This window comes from Garra rufa, chromosome 11, assembly GCF_049309525.1.
Source record: "Garra rufa chromosome 11, GarRuf1.0, whole genome shotgun sequence".
Classification (NCBI taxonomy): Eukaryota; Metazoa; Chordata; class Actinopteri; order Cypriniformes; family Cyprinidae; genus Garra; species Garra rufa.
Window position 1 is genome coordinate 29644382 of NC_133371.1, and position 18986 is coordinate 29663367.

At 34.6% G+C, this 18986-nt stretch overlaps 2 protein-coding genes across 2 annotated transcripts in view; one reads left to right on the forward strand and one right to left on the reverse strand.

Moving 5' to 3' along the window:
* Window positions 1–3850, reverse strand: part of hydin (HYDIN axonemal central pair apparatus protein) — a 100824-nt gene extending 96974 nt beyond the window's left edge. Inside the window, exons 1-3 of the mRNA XM_073850652.1 lie at window positions 3716–3850; window positions 914–1039; window positions 321–440 (exon numbers count right to left, since the gene is read on the reverse strand). Coding sequence (XP_073706753.1) covers window positions 321–440; window positions 914–1039; window positions 3716–3850 — 381 coding nt within the window. The remainder of the gene's footprint in view (window positions 1–320; window positions 441–913; window positions 1040–3715) is intronic.
* A 7355-nt stretch (window positions 3851–11205) lies between these two features.
* On the forward strand, window positions 11206–18986 carry pnp6 (purine nucleoside phosphorylase 6). Its single transcript, XM_073850495.1, has 6 exons — window positions 11206–11538; window positions 13803–13972; window positions 14122–14225; window positions 16114–16289; window positions 16904–17094; window positions 18342–18986. Exons 1-6 carry the CDS (start codon window positions 11516–11518, stop codon window positions 18536–18538), a joined length of 861 nt encoding a protein of 286 aa, XP_073706596.1. The 5' UTR covers window positions 11206–11515; the 3' UTR covers window positions 18539–18986.

Sequence of the window (18986 nt, forward strand, 5' to 3'; positions counted from 1 at the left end):
GCAAAGACAGTTAAATTTAATCCAATTGCATCTCTATTTTGTGAACAGGTCAATGGGTTTATGTCTGTAAAGGTTGTCATAAATCTTGATAATTGGAAAATGTCCAGGACTTGATTTGAGGTGGAATGCAAATCCCCTGTGTTAACAATCAGGCAAATAAATCTACTTTCAATTCATTTCTGTCCTTAGAACTTAAAGTTCCTAATAAAGTATTTAAAAGTATAAAGACAAATACACCTAAATGCACTAAATATTGTTTTTTTTATACATTGATTGTGTGGTTTTATAACACACAATCTGCACAGAAGAATAAAAGTCACCTTATCACTGTTCCGCAGCTCTAAGGGCACCTTGTATGTCTTAAATGGTGAGCAGTTCTGAAACACAATCTCAGACGGGTACGGCTGAAACATGGCCTGGTCCAAATCTAATGAGGAAAACTGTATAAAAAAAGCCAAAGTCAAACTTTTAGATTATATCTGATGAAATGTAAAATGTAGAAAATGACATCCTTATTGCAACTTTGAAAAGAAATGTTCAAATGTCCACTTTATTGAGGAAAAAACATCTGTGAATTGTGTTGTCTGAGAAAAATTAGATGTAACACACCCAGGATTATGATTAGCATTTTACACATATAATTACATTCATCACATCCGGTTTGACTCACATTTGAGTAAGTCAGTACTGTTATGTATAACAGAACTCTGCAGAACAAAGGTACTGTAAACAGCTACAGTTACTACACTACACATATTAATAGTCATTAGTATCTCCCTAGAGAGAAAGTGTAATGATGACCTTAATTAACTTTGAAAATGTTGCTGCTAAGATACTTGGAACCAGTGATGTAGAAAAACAAACTGAATAATTAAGCGCTAGAGCTGAGCATTGTAAAATGCTGATATTTTACCTTGTGATGTGTGGTCTCACTCATATCTAAGAGCTCTAGGATACGGGGCGGATGCATCTCGTAAGTGTTTGATAATCGCTCCTCTGTAGTCTGGCACATTTCTCGAGCATATACAGATGGAATCAGCTGCAAAGACAAATGCAGATTGTTATGAGTGCATTCATTCATTATGAAATCATATTTTTCTATAATTTGCATAAATAAATGCATATTGTGAAAAGCACTGTAGACATAAATGGATACATTTTGCATGTTTTTTAACCAAAGCAGGGGTCTCCAACCCTGGAAAACTACCGTCCTGCAGATTTCAGCTTCAACGGCCATCAACACACCTCAACCTGTTAATCAAGGTGTTCAGGATTAGTTGGTAATTACAGGCATGAGTGTTGGAGCAGGGTTGAAACTGATGTTTGCGGATTGGTAGCTCTCTAGGATCAGGGTTGGAGATCCTGGATTAGAGTGTTTGCTTTGTATTGAATAACATTGACACAGAGACATGGGGCCTGTTGCATAAACTTAGTCTCTATGTTAAGACAGTGTCTTAAGAACTCGTTTGACCAGCTAGCAGATAACTAAGGGGTAATCAGTCTTATATTTTGGATCCAACTTGGACTAATCTAAGTTTTTATGTAACCAAATTTTCAAAAATTTGACCAGTCTTAAAGAAAAAAAATGAATGACTAACTTTTAAGTCTGTCTAAACCTTTTATGCAACTGGCCCCAGGAAGTTTCAGTACTGACATTTGCAGGTTGGTAGCTCTCCAGGAGCAGGCTTGGAGATCCCGGACTAGAGTGTTTGCTTTGTATTGAATAACATTGACACACAGACATCAGGAAGATTCCGTACTGACATATACCTGGCATTCTACAGAATTGGTCCAAACTGCTGTCCCACAACCAAAAAACACATTTAAAAAGCATTTAAGTATTCAAATCTTAGATGTTTACTAAGATCTTTTTATTATCTTCTGAAACCCACAATAACATTTAAAATACGAGTTAGCTTAATATATATAAAATCATCATTTAGTGGGTATTTGCAATTGGGAGGTGGCTGTGTTTTTAGCATTTTATTCCATTGTTGTTTTTAAAACATACCTTTTTGATTTTTTAAAAGTGAAGTTAATTTTTTATCTTTGTAATTTATAAAACTTTATGTCCCGCATTTTTCATGTTACTACCAAAACAGTGTATGTTTTAGTCCATTGGCTAAGACTGATTTTAACTGCACTTATATTTATGTGTCATTCTCTCTAATAGGTACATGGTGAGTAGATCCCATCATTTTGAGGTAAATGTGTGCAAAAGTATGAAAAATCTGTGTAAAACTTTAAAGAATATCACTACCAAATACCGTTTTTCTATAATTAAACACTTTTTTGGGGAGTTATTCCATAACATTAAAGGAACACTCCACTTTTTTTTTTTTTTGGAAATAGGCTTATTTCATTGCGTTCAAAAATGACCAACGAGTTTCGATATTTGTCCTATTTAAAACTTGACTCTTCTGTAGTTATATCGTGTACTAAGACCGGCGGAAAATGTATAGCAGCAATTTCCTAGGCCGATAAGATTAGGAACTATACTCCCATTCTGGTGTAATAGTCAAGGAAGTTTGCTGCTGTAACATGGCCGAAGAAGGCGCAGTACTATCATGCAGCACATGTGGAAATGCTAACTTCATCACATTGGCGCTGCGTGATATTACTGCGCTGATATAACTTCCTTGACTATTACACCAGAATGAAAGTGTAGTTCCTAATCTTATCAGCCTGGAAAATCGCTGCTTTACATTTTACGCCGGTCCATTATTTGGCAGACATACTGCACCGGTTTGAATTAAAAATCTTCGTTTGTGTTCTCCTGAAGAAACAAAGTCACCTACATCTTGGATGCCCTGGGGGTACGCAGATAAACATCAAATTTTCATTTTTGGGTGAACTATCCCTTTAAGTTTAAAATCAACATGATCAACCTTTTGCTTTTTACAAAGAAAAAATGTATTCAAAATACAACAAATCTCATAAACCACACTTGAAATATTGTTAATATTGTAATTATTATTGATTTATCTCTGAAAACTTTTTAATAAAATAGAAATACATATATATTTACAAGGAAGATGTAAGCAAAATCTTAATAGGTCAATATAACCCTTTTTATTCATTTATATATTGCTGTGTTTCGGTAGTAACAAATTTGGGGAGAGGACAAATATTACTTAAAAAACTTAATGAAAATACAATGAGAATTAACTGTGATTACTAGAAACGTGTATCCTGGATATTATACATTTTGCATAAATCCAAAATTTGTGGAAAAACGTTTTCAACTTTGAACCAATGACCCATATTGGACATTTAATGGCAGACAAAAGAAAAAGGGAGACATTACAGTAAATAAAATGGGGTTTAATGAGTTTATGAAGAACAGTTACTTCAAATTTAGCGTTTGTCAACACTCAACAGCTGTCAATCAACCACCTGTCAATCAACAAGGAGCTTAAAAAACTTATAATTCTACATGGTCCGATTTAGCAATCTTGTAGTCAAATCACTGATCTATAATATAGATCAGTGAGTCAAATGCTTAATGTAGTGATATTATGTGGTTCATTTTTAAAAACTAGTATGTGATTTAAAACACTGCTTTTTTGGTATCCTTTTAGGAAATTATAGCAAGTCTAGTATGTTTATGTTTAATAAGTTACTAATAGTGCTCCGTTTGGAGCAGGGATTTTAGTTAATAATAAGGGTAGCCTGTTGCTTTAAATACAGCTTTAAGATATATTAAAATGCTCACCTTTGCAGAATTTGCCTCCCGTTTTACCAATTTGGGATTTCGGGGTGCCACCACTTTTGTTTTGAATCCCGTTGGCATCTTCTCGCGTGAACTTCGGAGGTTTGAGTGAGAAGCTTGGACATTCGAGGCTGGCATTTTGAAACAAGCTAACTAACTAAAAATGAAATCTGATGCTAATGAAACGCCTAGTTACTTTCTTGCGTGATTGACGAGAGATGTTTAACCGAAAAGCAGGTGGCTAGACGCCATTCGCACGCTAGGACGCTTCATTAGTAATGTTGTGTTTATCGAAACACAAGACGTTTCAAATTAATGTTTATAAAATACCACACGGCTACATTACAAACGAAGTGTTAGAACAATGAAATTAATAAAGCATTTAAGATTCCAGCCCATTTGTTGTGAAGGCTCTTCCTCAAGCGCACATTTCTCAACTTTGAGCGTGGTGGTTACTGTGACAACGGTCGGCATAGCAACGGGGCACTGAAAGTTCTCAGTAAACGGCTCATTGATTGGTGTGCGTGTAAAAGGGCGCTCTGTGATTCGCTGAAAGTTTTGAGCCTGAACAGTAGGTGAGAACATCTGTACCATAGCAACTTAAACACCACAAACAAACTGTACCTTTCCTTTGTGATCGTACACAAAGATTTGATTCAAATGTGATCTGAAAGAAGAGTGAAGAGGAAACAGGATGTCATAATCTTAAAAACATTTTATTTTACACTTTATATTCACATTAAGCAGTAGATTTATGAAATTATGACTTTAATCATGAAGTTTTTTCTGAGTATTATGCAGTGTTACGTTAGGCAGACACTCTGTCCTCTTTGACCTGACCATGTCTAATATAATTTTTAAAATGTTAAATGTCATTTGCACACATATGTTTCTCACAAAAGTGAGTACACCCCTCACATTTCAGCAACCATTTTAGTATATCTTCTCAAGGGACAATACTATAGAAATAAAACTTGGAAATATTTTATAGTCGTCAATGTGCAGCTTGTTTAGCAGTATAGATTTACGGTCCCCTGAAAATTACTCAACATACAGCCATTAGTGTCAAAATAGCTGGCAACAAAGGTGAATACAACTTGTCTAAAGTTTTAATATATTGCGTTAGCACCATTGTTATCTAGCACTGCCTTAATCATCCTGGGCACGGAATTGACCAGAGCTGCTGGATGTTAGACACATGGTGCTTCTTCACCTTACGCTTGAGGATGCCCCACAGGTGCTTAATAGAGTTCAGGTCTGGAGACATACTTGGCCACTCCATCACCTTCACCTTCAGCTTCCTCAGCAAGGCAGTTGTCATCTTGGTGGTGTGTTTGGGATCGTTATCATGTTGAAAAAACTGCAGTTCCGCCTAGTTTTTGGAGCAAAGGCATCATGTTCTACTTCAGAATGTACAGTACATAATGGAATCCATGTTTCTCTCAATGAACTGCAGCTCCCCAGTACCAGCAGCACTCATGCAGACCCAGACCATGATGCTACCACCACCATGCTTGACTGTAGGCAAGACACAATATTCTTGGTACTCCTCACCAGGGCATCACCACACATGCTGGACACAACCTGAGCCAAACAAGTTTATCTAATAGTCTCATCAGACCACAGGACATGGTTCCAGTAATTCATGCTCTTGGACAGGTTGTCTTCAGCAAACTGTTTGCGGGCTTTCTTGTGAGCCAGCTTCAGATGAGGCTTGCTTCTGGGACAACGCCTATGCAAACCGACTTGTTGCAGTATGCGACGTATGGTCTGAACAACACTGACAAGCTGACCTACTTCTGCAATCTTTAAAGCAATGCTGGCAGCACTTATGCATCTGTTTTTTAAAGCCAGGTTTTGTCCCTGACGCACAGAACAAGTGCTCAACTTCATTGATTGACCCTTGCAAGGCCTGTTCTGAATAGAACCCATCTTGGAAAACCTCTGTATGACCCTGACCACTGTAGTGTAACTCAGTTTCAGGGCGTTACTGAACCTCTAACAGCCTTGGCCATCTTTGTGGAGAGCAAGAACTCTAATTCTCAAATCCTCAAAGAATTCTTTGCCATGAGATGCCATGTTGAACATCCAGTGGTCAGTATGAGAGAATTGTACTTAAAGCACCTAATTTTAACTGCTCTAATACAAGATACACAACTTTGTATGATCCTGTCAAGCAGACAAAAACATAAACATGATGAATAGGACATGTGGCTTTGCATGGTTAAACAACATACTGCTGTTATCACTTAGGGTGTACTCACTTTTGTTGCCAGCTATTTTGACAATAATGGCTGTATGTTGAGTTATTTTCAGAGGACAGCAAAACTATACTGCTATACAAGCTGCACATTGACTACTCTAAAATATACCCAAGTTTCATTTCTATAGTATTGTCCCTTGAGAAGATACTAAAATGGCTGCTGAAATGTGAGGGGTGTACTCACTTTTGTGAGATACTATATGTGTGTAATGGCGAATTAAGTAATGATTTATCTTAAGCTTGACTAATTCTCATTACTACCACAGCAAATACGCCTCTCTGACAGGACCTTAACAATTTTAGAAAGATATCAAAAACTGCATCCATTTGCCATTTTTATACAGGTGACTTTAATAAGGTTAATTTCTATTCTATTTTTCTATTTTTCCTTTTCTCATCCACCCAGCAGTTGTTTCAAAAGCAAGAGGTGTTGATCATGTATGCATAATGGCATGATAGTAATAGCTTAATCCATAAATAAACGTGTGTGGTGAATCACTCTTGTCATGACATGAATATGCAGTTTGAGACTGAGACTAACAATATATCTAGAGTTTAATATGATTATACCTTTGTGAAGTAAAGTACATTTAGAATACACTGCTTAATTTCCAACTGAATGTAACTGAATGAGGTTTAAATGTATAATAAATGCAATTAGTTAACCTTAAGAGTGCATACTTAAGGAGGACTAAAGTAAATTATTAGCATAATTATTACTTTTGACAATGAAAAATGGTTGTTGTACGGCAGAATGTACTGACAAGTATTTATGGTAAATTAGAATTTTAAGTTTTATCTGTTAAAACCTGTATACCATATATATTTATGGGCCATTTTACAAAATTGGTTTAAAGTTGGAATTGGACACATCTTTTTCCACAAATATTGTATGTATGCAAATTGTGTAATATTCAAGGTACACATTTCTAGTAATTATGCAGTTAATTCTCATATTGTATTTACAGAAAGTTTTGGATTATTTGTCCTCTCACCAATTTTGTGACTATACCGAAACACATATAGGGGAGAGTGGGGACGGTTGCAACACTTTTTGCATTTCCTTTAGTTTCTCAGATACTGTTTGTATTAGAAAGCCGAAATTTTAATACAATAAAGCCGCATATGTCAGCTACTCATCCATATTGCTGCAACATGTGTACATATTATAATATACGTACACTTTACACTTAAATAGACAAAGTAAAATGATATCATTACATTTTATTGAATGTTGCAACTGTCCCCTATTGTGGGGATGGTTGCAACATTCAATAAAATGTAATGAAATCATTCTTAAATATAATTTTGCAATTTCTTTATTTTATTTGTTCACAGTCACAGTCTTCAAAAATGTAATGTTACGGCAAGCTTTTAAATCAATATTATGGTAAGGGACAGCATGTTGGGATGGTTGCAACAGTGTGTTGCAACTGTCCCTACAGTGATAGCCAAGATAAAAATTGGTATATTAGCTTGACAACATATCATTGGCACACACTAGCTATGCCTATTAGAAACTAAGAACGCACTGATTAAAATGTTATGCGTCACACAAACAACTTGACCAAATGTCACTATGACCAAAAATCTAATCTTTAAAAAAATTACTTTTTTACCAAGAAAATGATTTTGGGTAGAAGGAATGATCACATGTGACTGATTTCTTCCAGGAAGTATGAGGGGCCAATAGAGCATGTGCAGTATGAATATCATCGCTGTATCTTATTCCTGCTTGAAGAAATACATGTAAGCAATGTTGCAACTGCCACACGTTGCTGTCCCCACTCTCCCCTAATATATAATTTAATAAAAAGGGTTATATTGATCTATTATGATTTTGCTTACATCTTCCTTGTTTCGGTCATGACAGCACATTTTCGGTAGTGAGGGTAATGTTTGGGTAGCGACCACATCACCTTACAGAATTTTATCCCATATACTAAAACACAAAAAAGTTGCATAACTGTATTTAATTCCCCCCAAATAAAATATTATGTTTTCTCTTTTGTCACTACCGAAACATATTGACATGTTTTAGTCGTGACATTATGGTACTGACAATTTTATATACTTTTGACCCTAGCTCAAATATGCTAATCAGCATGGTTAACTACACTGAAAAAAATGTTATGTTGAATTTACTTAATTTTATTACGTCAAGGAGTTGCACGAAATAAATTTATCTAAATCCAGATATATTTTTTAAGTTGAGTGAATTTATATTTTATAAGTTGAGTTTACTTATATTTTATAAATTGGTTGTACTTATATTTTATGCATTGAGTTTATTAATCTCTTTCAGTAATTTCAGATTAATTATATTCATAATTTTAACTAAACTATTTTGAGTAGAATTTACTCAAATTAATTGTGCAACTAGATCAATTTAATCGTTTAATTTCTACATATTAAAATTAATTTTAATCCAATATTTTCTTTTAATCTAGCTGGCAGAGGTGGGACCAAGTCTTTCTATTCAAGTCACAATTTAAAGCCGAGGATCAAATGTTGATGTTTCATTGGTTAAGATGATGCTACAATCATGAAGATCAGTGTTTGCTTTAGTTGGGCTCTTGACCCTTGACTTATTATGTTAGATATATCGTTGCAACATCATATGTAGTGCTATAGATTACAGAGTTTGAATCTAATTTGATAGTTTTTAGGTAGTGGCCTGATTATATGTAGAGTAACTACTATTGTGTTTAGGTGTTGAATGAGTAGCTCTGTGAAGAATGACATGTAATTTTTAGTTTTGTTCTGATAGTTCAAAATTAAAAATTCTGCTACATGAAGGACATACAAATAACTTCAGCTCTTGTGCTATTTAGATACATGCAGACATCAAAAACCAGCATATGAATCTCAACAATGGTGACAATGAACTAAATTCTTCATGCTGCAATGCATGCTGGGTAACACCATAGTAAAAACTCCCATCATGCACTACAGCATGAAGAATTATTGTCACCACTGTTGAGGATGGTATGATAAGTGTTTAAGTCTAAAAGCCTGAGCTGCTGTAAGTTTCTCCTCAATATTTTAGCATTACAGTGGCATTTTTAATAAGACTTTCTCTCCAGCTGTTTGATAGTTGAATGTCAGTCTGTTAACCAAAGATTAACCATTTCATGATGTTCACTCACATGATTTAAAAGCAAAACATATTAACTGGACTGCTACTACAAGTTTTTGATTCAGCAATGTGCAAGAACTTGCTGCAAATCAATATTGTAATTGCTTAAAAGCAATTTACTTTGAATTGCTAAAAGGGTCAAAAACCTAACTAAAGCAAACACTGATCTTCATGATGGTAGCATCATTTTAACCAATAAAACATCAACATTTGATCCTCTGTAATTCTCGATAACAGCAGGTGTTTATCACTAATGCACAATCATCATTTAATTAGTCACTTAATTATCTCATTACCTTTAACTCTTTGAGGACTTTGGCTTTAAATTGTGACTTGAATAGAAAGACTTGGTCCCACCTCTGCCAGCTACCATGTTCCAAAAAACAGCTTGAGCTGGTCTAACTGGATTTTCCAGTAGGGGGATGCAGCATTCAAACGAGTGCATCACGTTCAATCACCCCGCCTTGGCGCATGCGCAGACCGGACAGTATATGGAAATTAAATGAAACGTATTTTTTTCTAATTACTTTTAATTGAATGAAATTAACTTGTTTTACACAAGGGCAGTGAATTTGAAAATTAATAATAAAAAATAAGTAAGATTAAATAACACATTAAAATCAGTGAAATTAACCAGATAAAAACATGTAACATTTACAAGGGGTCAGAATCATTTTTTTCAGTGTAGCACAGTTCTAAACAGTTGTACACATATAAAAATTTATGTTATAGAAATGTCATAGTTCAATTATAGAAAAATGGTGTTTGGTAGTGACATTCTTTAAAGTTACACACAGATTTTTCATACTTTTGAACACATTTACCTCAAAATAATGAGGCCTATCTACTCACCATGTAGCTATGAGAGAGAGTGACATGAATATTTCCTAATCATAAAAGTCAAAATGAAGTACTTTAATATGTTAGTCAATACATTAAAACAAGTATATTTATTCAAAGGTGTACTTTAAAGAAAAACTTTTAATTTTAAATTATTATAAACTGCACTTTTTAATTGCAATTAGTTATGTTCAGAAAAACAAGCCATGAAAGTGTACTTTCTTTAAGTAGGCTACCTTTTGTGGCCTTTTATTTCATTAATATAATATTATCTGTAAGTACACTAAGTGCACATTCAGTATAATTAATGCACTTCTTTTTTTTACAAGGGACGGTTTCTGACCAAAAGTATTAACTTTAAATATTTCAAACATGCTTTATTTTACATTTAATTTAGATTGAAGCTACATATACTGCGTTAGTCCACATATCTTACATTCAGAAAACAAAAGCAAAATCGGTTTTACAAGCTGATCACGTGAAGAATTACATTTTCAGGATCTGATTGACAAATGCGTGACCCTGGACCACAAAACTAGTCATAAGTAGAACATGTATATTTGTAGCAATAGCCAACAATACATTGTACGGGTCAAAATTATCGTTTTTCTTTTCTGCCAAAAATCATTAGGACATTCAAAAAAGATCTAAATTTCCTACCATACATATATCAATGTCGCTAAGAACTTCATTTGGACAACTTTAAAGGCAATTTTCTCAATATTCCGATTTTTTGGCACCCTCAGATTCCAGATTTTTCATTGTTGCATCACGGGCCAAATATTGTCCTATCCTAACAAACACACTTCAATAGGCTTGGAAAGCCTATTTATTCAGCTTCTAGATAACGTCTCAATTTGGTCCAGAGTCACATATTATGAACAACACGATCAACAAATCGATCACTTAAAAACCTAAATTGGTGTCTATGGTGGTTACAGCCCTGCTTTAACTAGAAACAGTACTGCTTTAAAAAGAAACCAATGCAATGATCCTAAGAACATATAATAAAACATCAAGAGCTTTTTCTATTCCCCAAAGAACCAACTCAAAAAACCTAAGTGACTTCAGTGATCTACTGCAGAACTTTGTTTATATTATTGCGTTTAGTTAAAGAGTTAAAGGTGGTAGACCACTGAATATTTAGCTAGGGCAGATGAAGCGGTGGCAAAGTCCGGTTGGTATTTAAAAAAAAAACATCCATAATCTCTGCGCGTGACAAATGACACTTTAATCGTTTCCCTGGACACTCTAAACTAGCCTACACAGAAACGCGTTATTTCCCCTGCTGTGAGGCACCACTACACGCCTGTGCTGGTTCTGGCAGGATGACAGTTCTCAAGGCTCTTTAACCGCGGGTCAGTAAGCGGCCCATTCTGACAGAAAATTGGATTAGAACGACGAGCGCTGTTTAAGAAACCAGTTTTAAGACGAACTCCTCCTCCGTCACGCCACCCTTCCCACGAGACCGTCGGGTGTTTGACCTCTCGCTCAGGTTGCTCTTGTATTATTCCTTGTGCTAGCAATATCCCGTTCAGTAATTCGACAAGCCGCTGCGGACATGTCAACATCCAGCGAATGCAGGTAAGGTGAATTAGGGATATCTGTGCCAGATTCGCTGCCTGACAACACAGCAGACCTGCCAAATCAATATCCTACATCATTTCAGACTAGCAAAATGTAATCTTATTGTGAACATATGGGGTTACATTCGTGATTAACAGTCGCCATGACAACTGTCGATTTTTGTTTACATCCCTCATCAAATAGCGCTTTATATCAGTAAATGAGAGATCAAAACCTATATCATTTACAACGGATTTATAGTTCCGTGACTGTTTTATTGGTGATAGTTTATTCTTCATTCATATTCTTCCACTTTCCAGCTTCACAGTAAAAAAGACCATTTGTTGTCGATTGAAAGCTAAAAGATATTCAACATTTATTATAACACACTATCTATAAAATCAGCTACTCAATTACGGTTACGTAACAGAATCCTCCTATTCAGCTTGGCGGATGCGCCCGGAATAATACGCAGCTCTTAAAGTGACAGGCTGCGCTTTAAAAGCTGTGGGGAAAACAGCTATGAGAACCATCACAAATGAGGACATCATAGATGTTGGCAGACCTTTCAAAGTACAAAAAAAGGGCAGCGCTGTGATTATAAAATAATAGGCCTATTGTGCATTCTCACTGAGCGTTATGGAGCTATAAAGCTCAGCTCTGTGAATGGAAAGTGCTGATCCCGCAGCGCCCTGCAGCACCACGGACAGCGCATGCTTACTCCTCGGCCATTGAGCTCTTTCTAGCGGGTATTTTCTCGTTACCCCGTGCATTACAGCTATGAAAGGGTTTCTGATTATAAACGAGGGCAGATCAACTATGTAAGCAATACAGTATGGGTTTACTGTCATTTTTGTATCCGTTTCAAAGGACTATAAAATAATTCAGTGTTTTATGTTAGTTAAATAATGACAGAGACTTTTTGACAACCAGAACAGTCATAATGACTAACCGCCTAAAGACTACAAGTGAATTTTATACTACCTACTCTGGAAAGCTTCAACTATAGACCAGTACAGTGTGTTTAATGCAGTGTACTGTTGTTTAGCTGAATAAACGTCTTAGCAAAAAAAAAAAAAAAAAAAAAAAAAACCTTAAACAGACAAAAGCCCATAAAACATTACATGAATAAAATCCACCTTATTCTTCAACATAGATCAAGCCTATGGGCGAGACTTCCGGTTTATTAGCCGCTATAGGCAAATGAGGAGAAGAATAACCCCGTGCAAACGGTGAAACTGTTTGCGCAACATACCAGTGTGTTTATAATTAATATATAATACATAATACATTCAAAATAAATGGTAAGACACACCAATTTGCAATATCAAGCAGCGAAATCAGCTGTTTTGTACAACTAAATAGCAGGACGTGGATACCAGAAGCTATCAAAATATTGAGAAAATCACCTTTAAAGTTGTCCAAATTAAGTTAGCAATGCATATTACTAATCAGAAATTAAGTTTAGATATATTTATGGTAGGACATTTACAAAGTATGTTCATGGAACATGATCTTTACTTAATATACTAATGATTTTTGGCATTAAAGAAAAATTGATCATTTTGACCCATACAATGCATTTTTGGTTATTGCTACAAATATACCCGTGCTACTTAAGACTGGTTTTGTGGTCCAGGGTCACATATATAGTGTGTGCCAGTCTAAACACAATATAGTCTATTAAGCCATATTCTTGTACACTAACTGATAGCAAAGCTCTTTACAGTTTGCTACAAATAAAAATACAATAGTTTGCTTTGATGGTCGACACCCAAGTAAAATCCAGAGATGAGCACAGACCATTAATATAGTTATTTCATATAGTTACAACTCAGAAATGGATTTGAACTCCACTGGTCATTCCATTAGTTTTGTATGGTAACATGAGCAGCAGTTATACAGCAGCTCACACACTCAGACAGATGCTGGAAATCATTTACTACAGTGATTGTTAAGGTAAATGACAGTCAAAGAGATAATTTAACATACTCCACCACAATGGCATCGCAAATGACACAGATATAATATAATAGATCTAAAAAATGCTGCATAACTTGATTGGATCACTGTACTTGATATTTGATATTAGCGTGTGACAAATACAGATAATTCTGACACCTCCCTAAATCATAAGCAAGTTACCTTGAGTTGGAAATTAGTCAAGATTTTATCTAACAGTTTGGCACTTTATGATAACACTTGTGTTTTTTGATGTGTGGCCGACACCAGCCCCACTAAGAAAAATATTAAGCAAAAAACAATGTTTTGTGTCTATCTAGCTACAGCTATGAGAAGTACAAAGAAACTGCAGACTGGCTGCTTGCGAACACAGATATCAGGCCCAAAGTGGCTATTATCTGTGGTTCAGGACTTGGTGGATTGGCTGACCTGCTAGAAAACAAGAAAGTGTTTCCTTATGACAAAATCCCCCACTTTCCCCACAGCACAGGTAGGACATGATTTTTTTTGTCATTGGCTATTCAGAAGAATTTGTTTCATAATCTATTTACTGACTACAGAAAAATGAAAAAATGTGTCGTTTATCACTTCACTGCCTTTATTTGGTTATATTTAATACACTACCTTATTCCTCTTCAGTGCAAGGACACAAAGGTCAGCTGGTGTTTGGAGAGCTGAATGGAAAGCAGTGTGTTTGCATGCAAGGCCGCTTCCACTTCTATGAGGGCTATAACATTGCCACGGTAAGTATTATGCTTAAACTCTCAAAGGGAAAATTGAATTCTCAATGGATGGGGCATACTGTAATATTGCACCAGTCAATCTGCTCACCTGCAGTAACCAAGAATAAATATGAGAACAGAACAGAACCAGAATATGTAAAAGCATATAAGTTTGGATAGAGAATCTGGGTTAGTCAGTTGATAATTGAAACATCTTGGTAACACTTTACAATAAGGAATCAGGTTCTGTACTTAACCATTGACTTTTCAGTGTTCATATAAACAGAGCAATCAGCAATTTTAAGTACATAAACAATCATAGTTAACCTTTGGCAAATGAGCCAGTCTTCTCCTATAAACTTTTACAACATTCCAACATTTGTGTTGCTTGTGAACAAGTTAAATAATGTTAAGAAACACACAGACAGTGCGTGTTCTTTGTTGCAGAAGCCAAGTGAAATATGACATTATGATTTATTGCATGTTTTTTATGAGTGATTGAAATCACTGTCCATATTCTTGGCTGAGTTACAAAAAAATCAGGTATATACACTATATTCAAAAGTTTTGAACAGTAAGATTTTGAATGTTTTTCTGCTCACAAAGCCTGTATTTATTTGATCCGAAGTACAGCAAAAACAGTACAATTTTAAAATATTTTCACTATTTAACAGTTTTCTATTTAAAAATATAATTAATTCCTTTCATTTCAAAGCTGAATTTTTAGCATCATTACTCCAGTCACATGATCCTTCAAAAAATCATTCTAATATTCTGAATATTCTGATAACATTTATTATTATTATGTTGAAAACTGCCGAGGTTTCTGAGATGAATAGGAAGTTCATAAGAACAGCATTTATCTAAAAAAAGAAATCTTTTCTAACATTATAAATGTCTTTATCATCCCTTTTGATCAATTTAAAGCATCCTTACTAAACAAAAGTGTTAATTTCTATTATTTCTGTGTACTCAACTGTTTTAAATATTGATTATAATAATAGTCATTATAAAATGAAAAACAGCAAATCAAAGGATCGTGTGACACTGAAGCTGAAAATGTGGCTTTGATCACAGGAATAAATTACATTTTAATATATATTCAAATAGAAAGCAGTTATTTTAAATAGTAAAAATACTTCACAATATTACTTTTGCTATATTTTGAATTAAATAAATGCAGGCTTGGTAAGCAAAAGATAATTCTTAAAAAAAACATTAAAAAAGGTACTGTTCAAAAACTTTTGACTGGTAGTGTGTTTGTTTTTCACATCAAGTAAAAAAAATATACAACTCTTAATTCTTTTAAAATGGACAATTTAGACAAACAGAGAGGAGAGGAATACAGATATAGCCCACTACTATATGTGACCCTGGACCACAAAACCAGTCATAAGGTTAAATTTGACAAAACTGAGATTTATACATCATATGAAAGCTCAATAAATAAGCTTTCTATTGATGTATGGTTTGTTAGGATAGGACAATATTTGGCCGAGATACATCTATTTGAAATCTGAGGATGCAAAAAAATCAAAAAGACTGAGAAAATCACCTTTAAAGTTGTCCAAATTAGGTTCTTAACAATGCATATTACAAATCAAAAATTACATTTTGATATGTTTACAGTTGGAATTTTACAAAAAATCTTCATGGAACATAAACTTTACTTAATTTCTTAATGACTTTTGGCATAAAAGAAAAATCAAAAATTTTGACCCATGCAATGTATTTTTGGCTATTGCTACAAATATACCCCAGCGACTTAAGACTGGTTTTGTGGTCCAGGGTCACATATGGTTTTGATAACATATATCAGTTCAAATTTCAATTTTTATTTTTCTGTTTCATAAAGATGAAAACACTTTGTCAAACCGACTCTAAATCTTATATTATTATTCCATTTTAGGTCACATATCCAGTAAGAGTGTTTTTCCTTCTCGGGATTGAGACTGTCATTGTGACCAATGCTGCTGGAGGACTCAATCCTAAATTTAAAGTGGGAGACATCATGCTGATCAAAGACCATATCAATATGCCTGGCTTTGCAGGCCAAAATCCCCTGTGTGGACACAATGAGGAAAGGTGAGTTACTTTGTGGTATATTAAAGGGATTGCTCACCCAAAAAAGAAAATTCTGTCATTAATTACTCACCCTGATGTCATTCCAAACCCGTTCATCTACAGAACACAAATGAAGATATTTTTAAAGAAATCCAGCTTTCTGACCCTGCATAGACAGCAATGGTACTACCGTGTTCAAGGCCCAGAAAGGTAGTAAGGACATTGTTAAAATAGTCCTTGTGACAACATTGGTTCAATCTTAATTTTATGAAGCTACGAGAAAACAAAAATAACGATTTCGTAGTACTGTTGCTGTCTGTGCAGGGTCAGAAAGATTTCATCAAAAATATGTTAATTTGTGTTTTGAAGATGAGCGAAGGTCTTACAGGTTTGGAACAACATTTAAATTTTTGAGTTAACTATCCCTTTAAAATCACTTTTTATAATTGATGTTTAAAGAAACCTAATTCTACCTAACACCAGAATTTAAAGAAGTATTTGGATGAGTGTTCTTTTGATTTTTGACTTTCTTAACAGTTCAGCTACTGGCTTTGGTATATAATCTTACTAGCATTTCTCTAATGATTTCTGCAACCAGTCCAATGTTCACTGACATTTGTATTTTGTCCCTGTAGATTTGGAGTGCGCTTTCCTTGCATGTCCGATGCTTATGATAGAGACTTTGCACGGCTGGCCAGGGAGACGGCCCAAAAGCTAGGCTGTGACTCTTTCCTTCAGGAGGGTGTTTACTGCATGTTGGCAGGACCGTCCTATGAGACGATTGCTGAATGCAGGGTTCTACAGATGCTTGGGGCGGATGCTGTGGGTATGTACTGTATGAGTACATAACACTTCGAGCAAAAATGTTACGAGTGGGTAAAACGTAGTGCATGTATTATAGCTTATATACACTGTCATTCAAAAGTTTAAGTCTTTTCTGCTCATTGAGACATTTATTTGATTATAAATACAGAAAAAAATGTGAAATATTATTGCAATTTAAAATAGTGTTTTTTTTTATATGCTTTAAAATAGAATTTATTCATATGATGCAAAATTTCAGCATCATTACTCCAGTCTTCAGTGTCACACAATCCTTCAGAAAGCATTTTAATATTCTGATTTATTATTGATGTTGGAAACAGTTGTGCTGCTTAATATTTTTTTTTGATGAATAAAAGATTAAAAAGGACAGCATTTATTTAAAATATAAATCTTTTTAAACAATATACACTACTGTTCAAGTTTGGGGTTAGTACATTTTTCTTTCTTTGAAAGAAATTAATACTTTTATTCAGCAAGGATGTGTTAAATTGATTTAAAAAAAAAGTTATAGTAAAGACTTTCTATTTTGAATATTTCTATTCTTTTTAATTTTTTATTCATCAAAGAATTCAGAAAATTCTCACAGGTTCCAAAAAAATAATAAGCAGCACAACTGTTTCCAACATTGATAATAAATCAGCATTTTTGAATGATTTCTGAGGTATCATGTGACACTAAAGAATGAAGTAACGGATGATGAAAATTATGCTTTGCACCACATAAATAAATTATATTTTAAAGTATATTAAAATAGAAAACAGTTATTTTAATTTGCAATAATAGTTCAGAGTTTTTTCTGTATTTTTGATCAAATAAATGGAACTAGAACTTTAAAAATCTTACTGATCCAAAACTTTTGAATGCCAGTGTACATGCAAATGCAAAGTACTGTTCAATTTTAGAATTTTAGTTGAAAGGATGCAGTACTTTTTTCCGCAAGAATGCATTTAATTGGACAAACTTTTCTCATCAAGAAACACATATTACAGTTTCTACAAAAATATTAAGCCACGCAACATAAAATCGTTCAAAATTGGTAATGATGAGAAATATTTCTTGAGCAAAAAATCAGCATATTAGAATGATTTTTAAAGGTTCATGTGACATTGAAGACTGCTTAATGATGCTTAAAATTTAGCTTTGCCATCACAGGAATAAATTACTTTCAAAAATATATTTTTAATATTTTACAATATTACTGTTTTTACTGTGTTTTTCATCAAATAAATGCAGTTTCTCTGTAATTAGGTATGAGTACCGTTCCAGAGGTGGTGGTCGCTCGTCACTGTGGGATGCGTGTGTTTGGACTCTCCCTTATCACCAACAAGGTAGTGACTGACTACGACAGCACAGAAAGAGCTAATCATGAAGAGGTCCTGGAAACCACCCGTATGCGAACTGAAGACCTGCAAAAGTTAGTCAGCAATTTAGTGACAAAAATGTAGTGTAACATTAAATTTGATACAAAAATCTTCCAGCTGCTCTTGATACACTTTCGCACAGATTTCCACCCACTGTAGTGTTGTCAAAAGTCCCACAAGCATTCTGAGCACTGTTGAATGGATTCTTAAACACCTCTGATTGGCCATTGTGTTCACACTCTCAACTGATATGTCTGTGATTGGCTACAATGATCATCGCTTCATGCTCTTCACTGAGTGCTCCCACAGATACACACAGGAGCATTTTAAAGCCGTGTCTATCAGCGGATATCTGGAGATATATTAGGGATCCGCTGATAGATGCAGCTTTCAGACTTTCCCATAGCCAATCACAGACATGAACACAATGGCCATTCAGAGGTGTTTAAGAATCCGCTTAACTTTTGGTATTTTTGACAACACTAGCACCCAGACAGCTTAACAATGTAGATTGGCATACAGTATATATACT

Coding starts and splice junctions, on each gene's coding strand:
- pnp6 (XM_073850495.1), top strand. CDS start 11,516: ATGTCAACATCCAGCGAATGCAG. Junction 13,973..14,121: donor CCACTTTCCCCACAGCACAG/GTAGGACATGAT, acceptor ATTCCTCTTCAG/TGCAAGGACACAAAGGTCAG. Junction 16,290..16,903: donor TGTGGACACAATGAGGAAAG/GTGAGTTACTTT, acceptor TTGTCCCTGTAG/ATTTGGAGTGCGCTTTCCTT.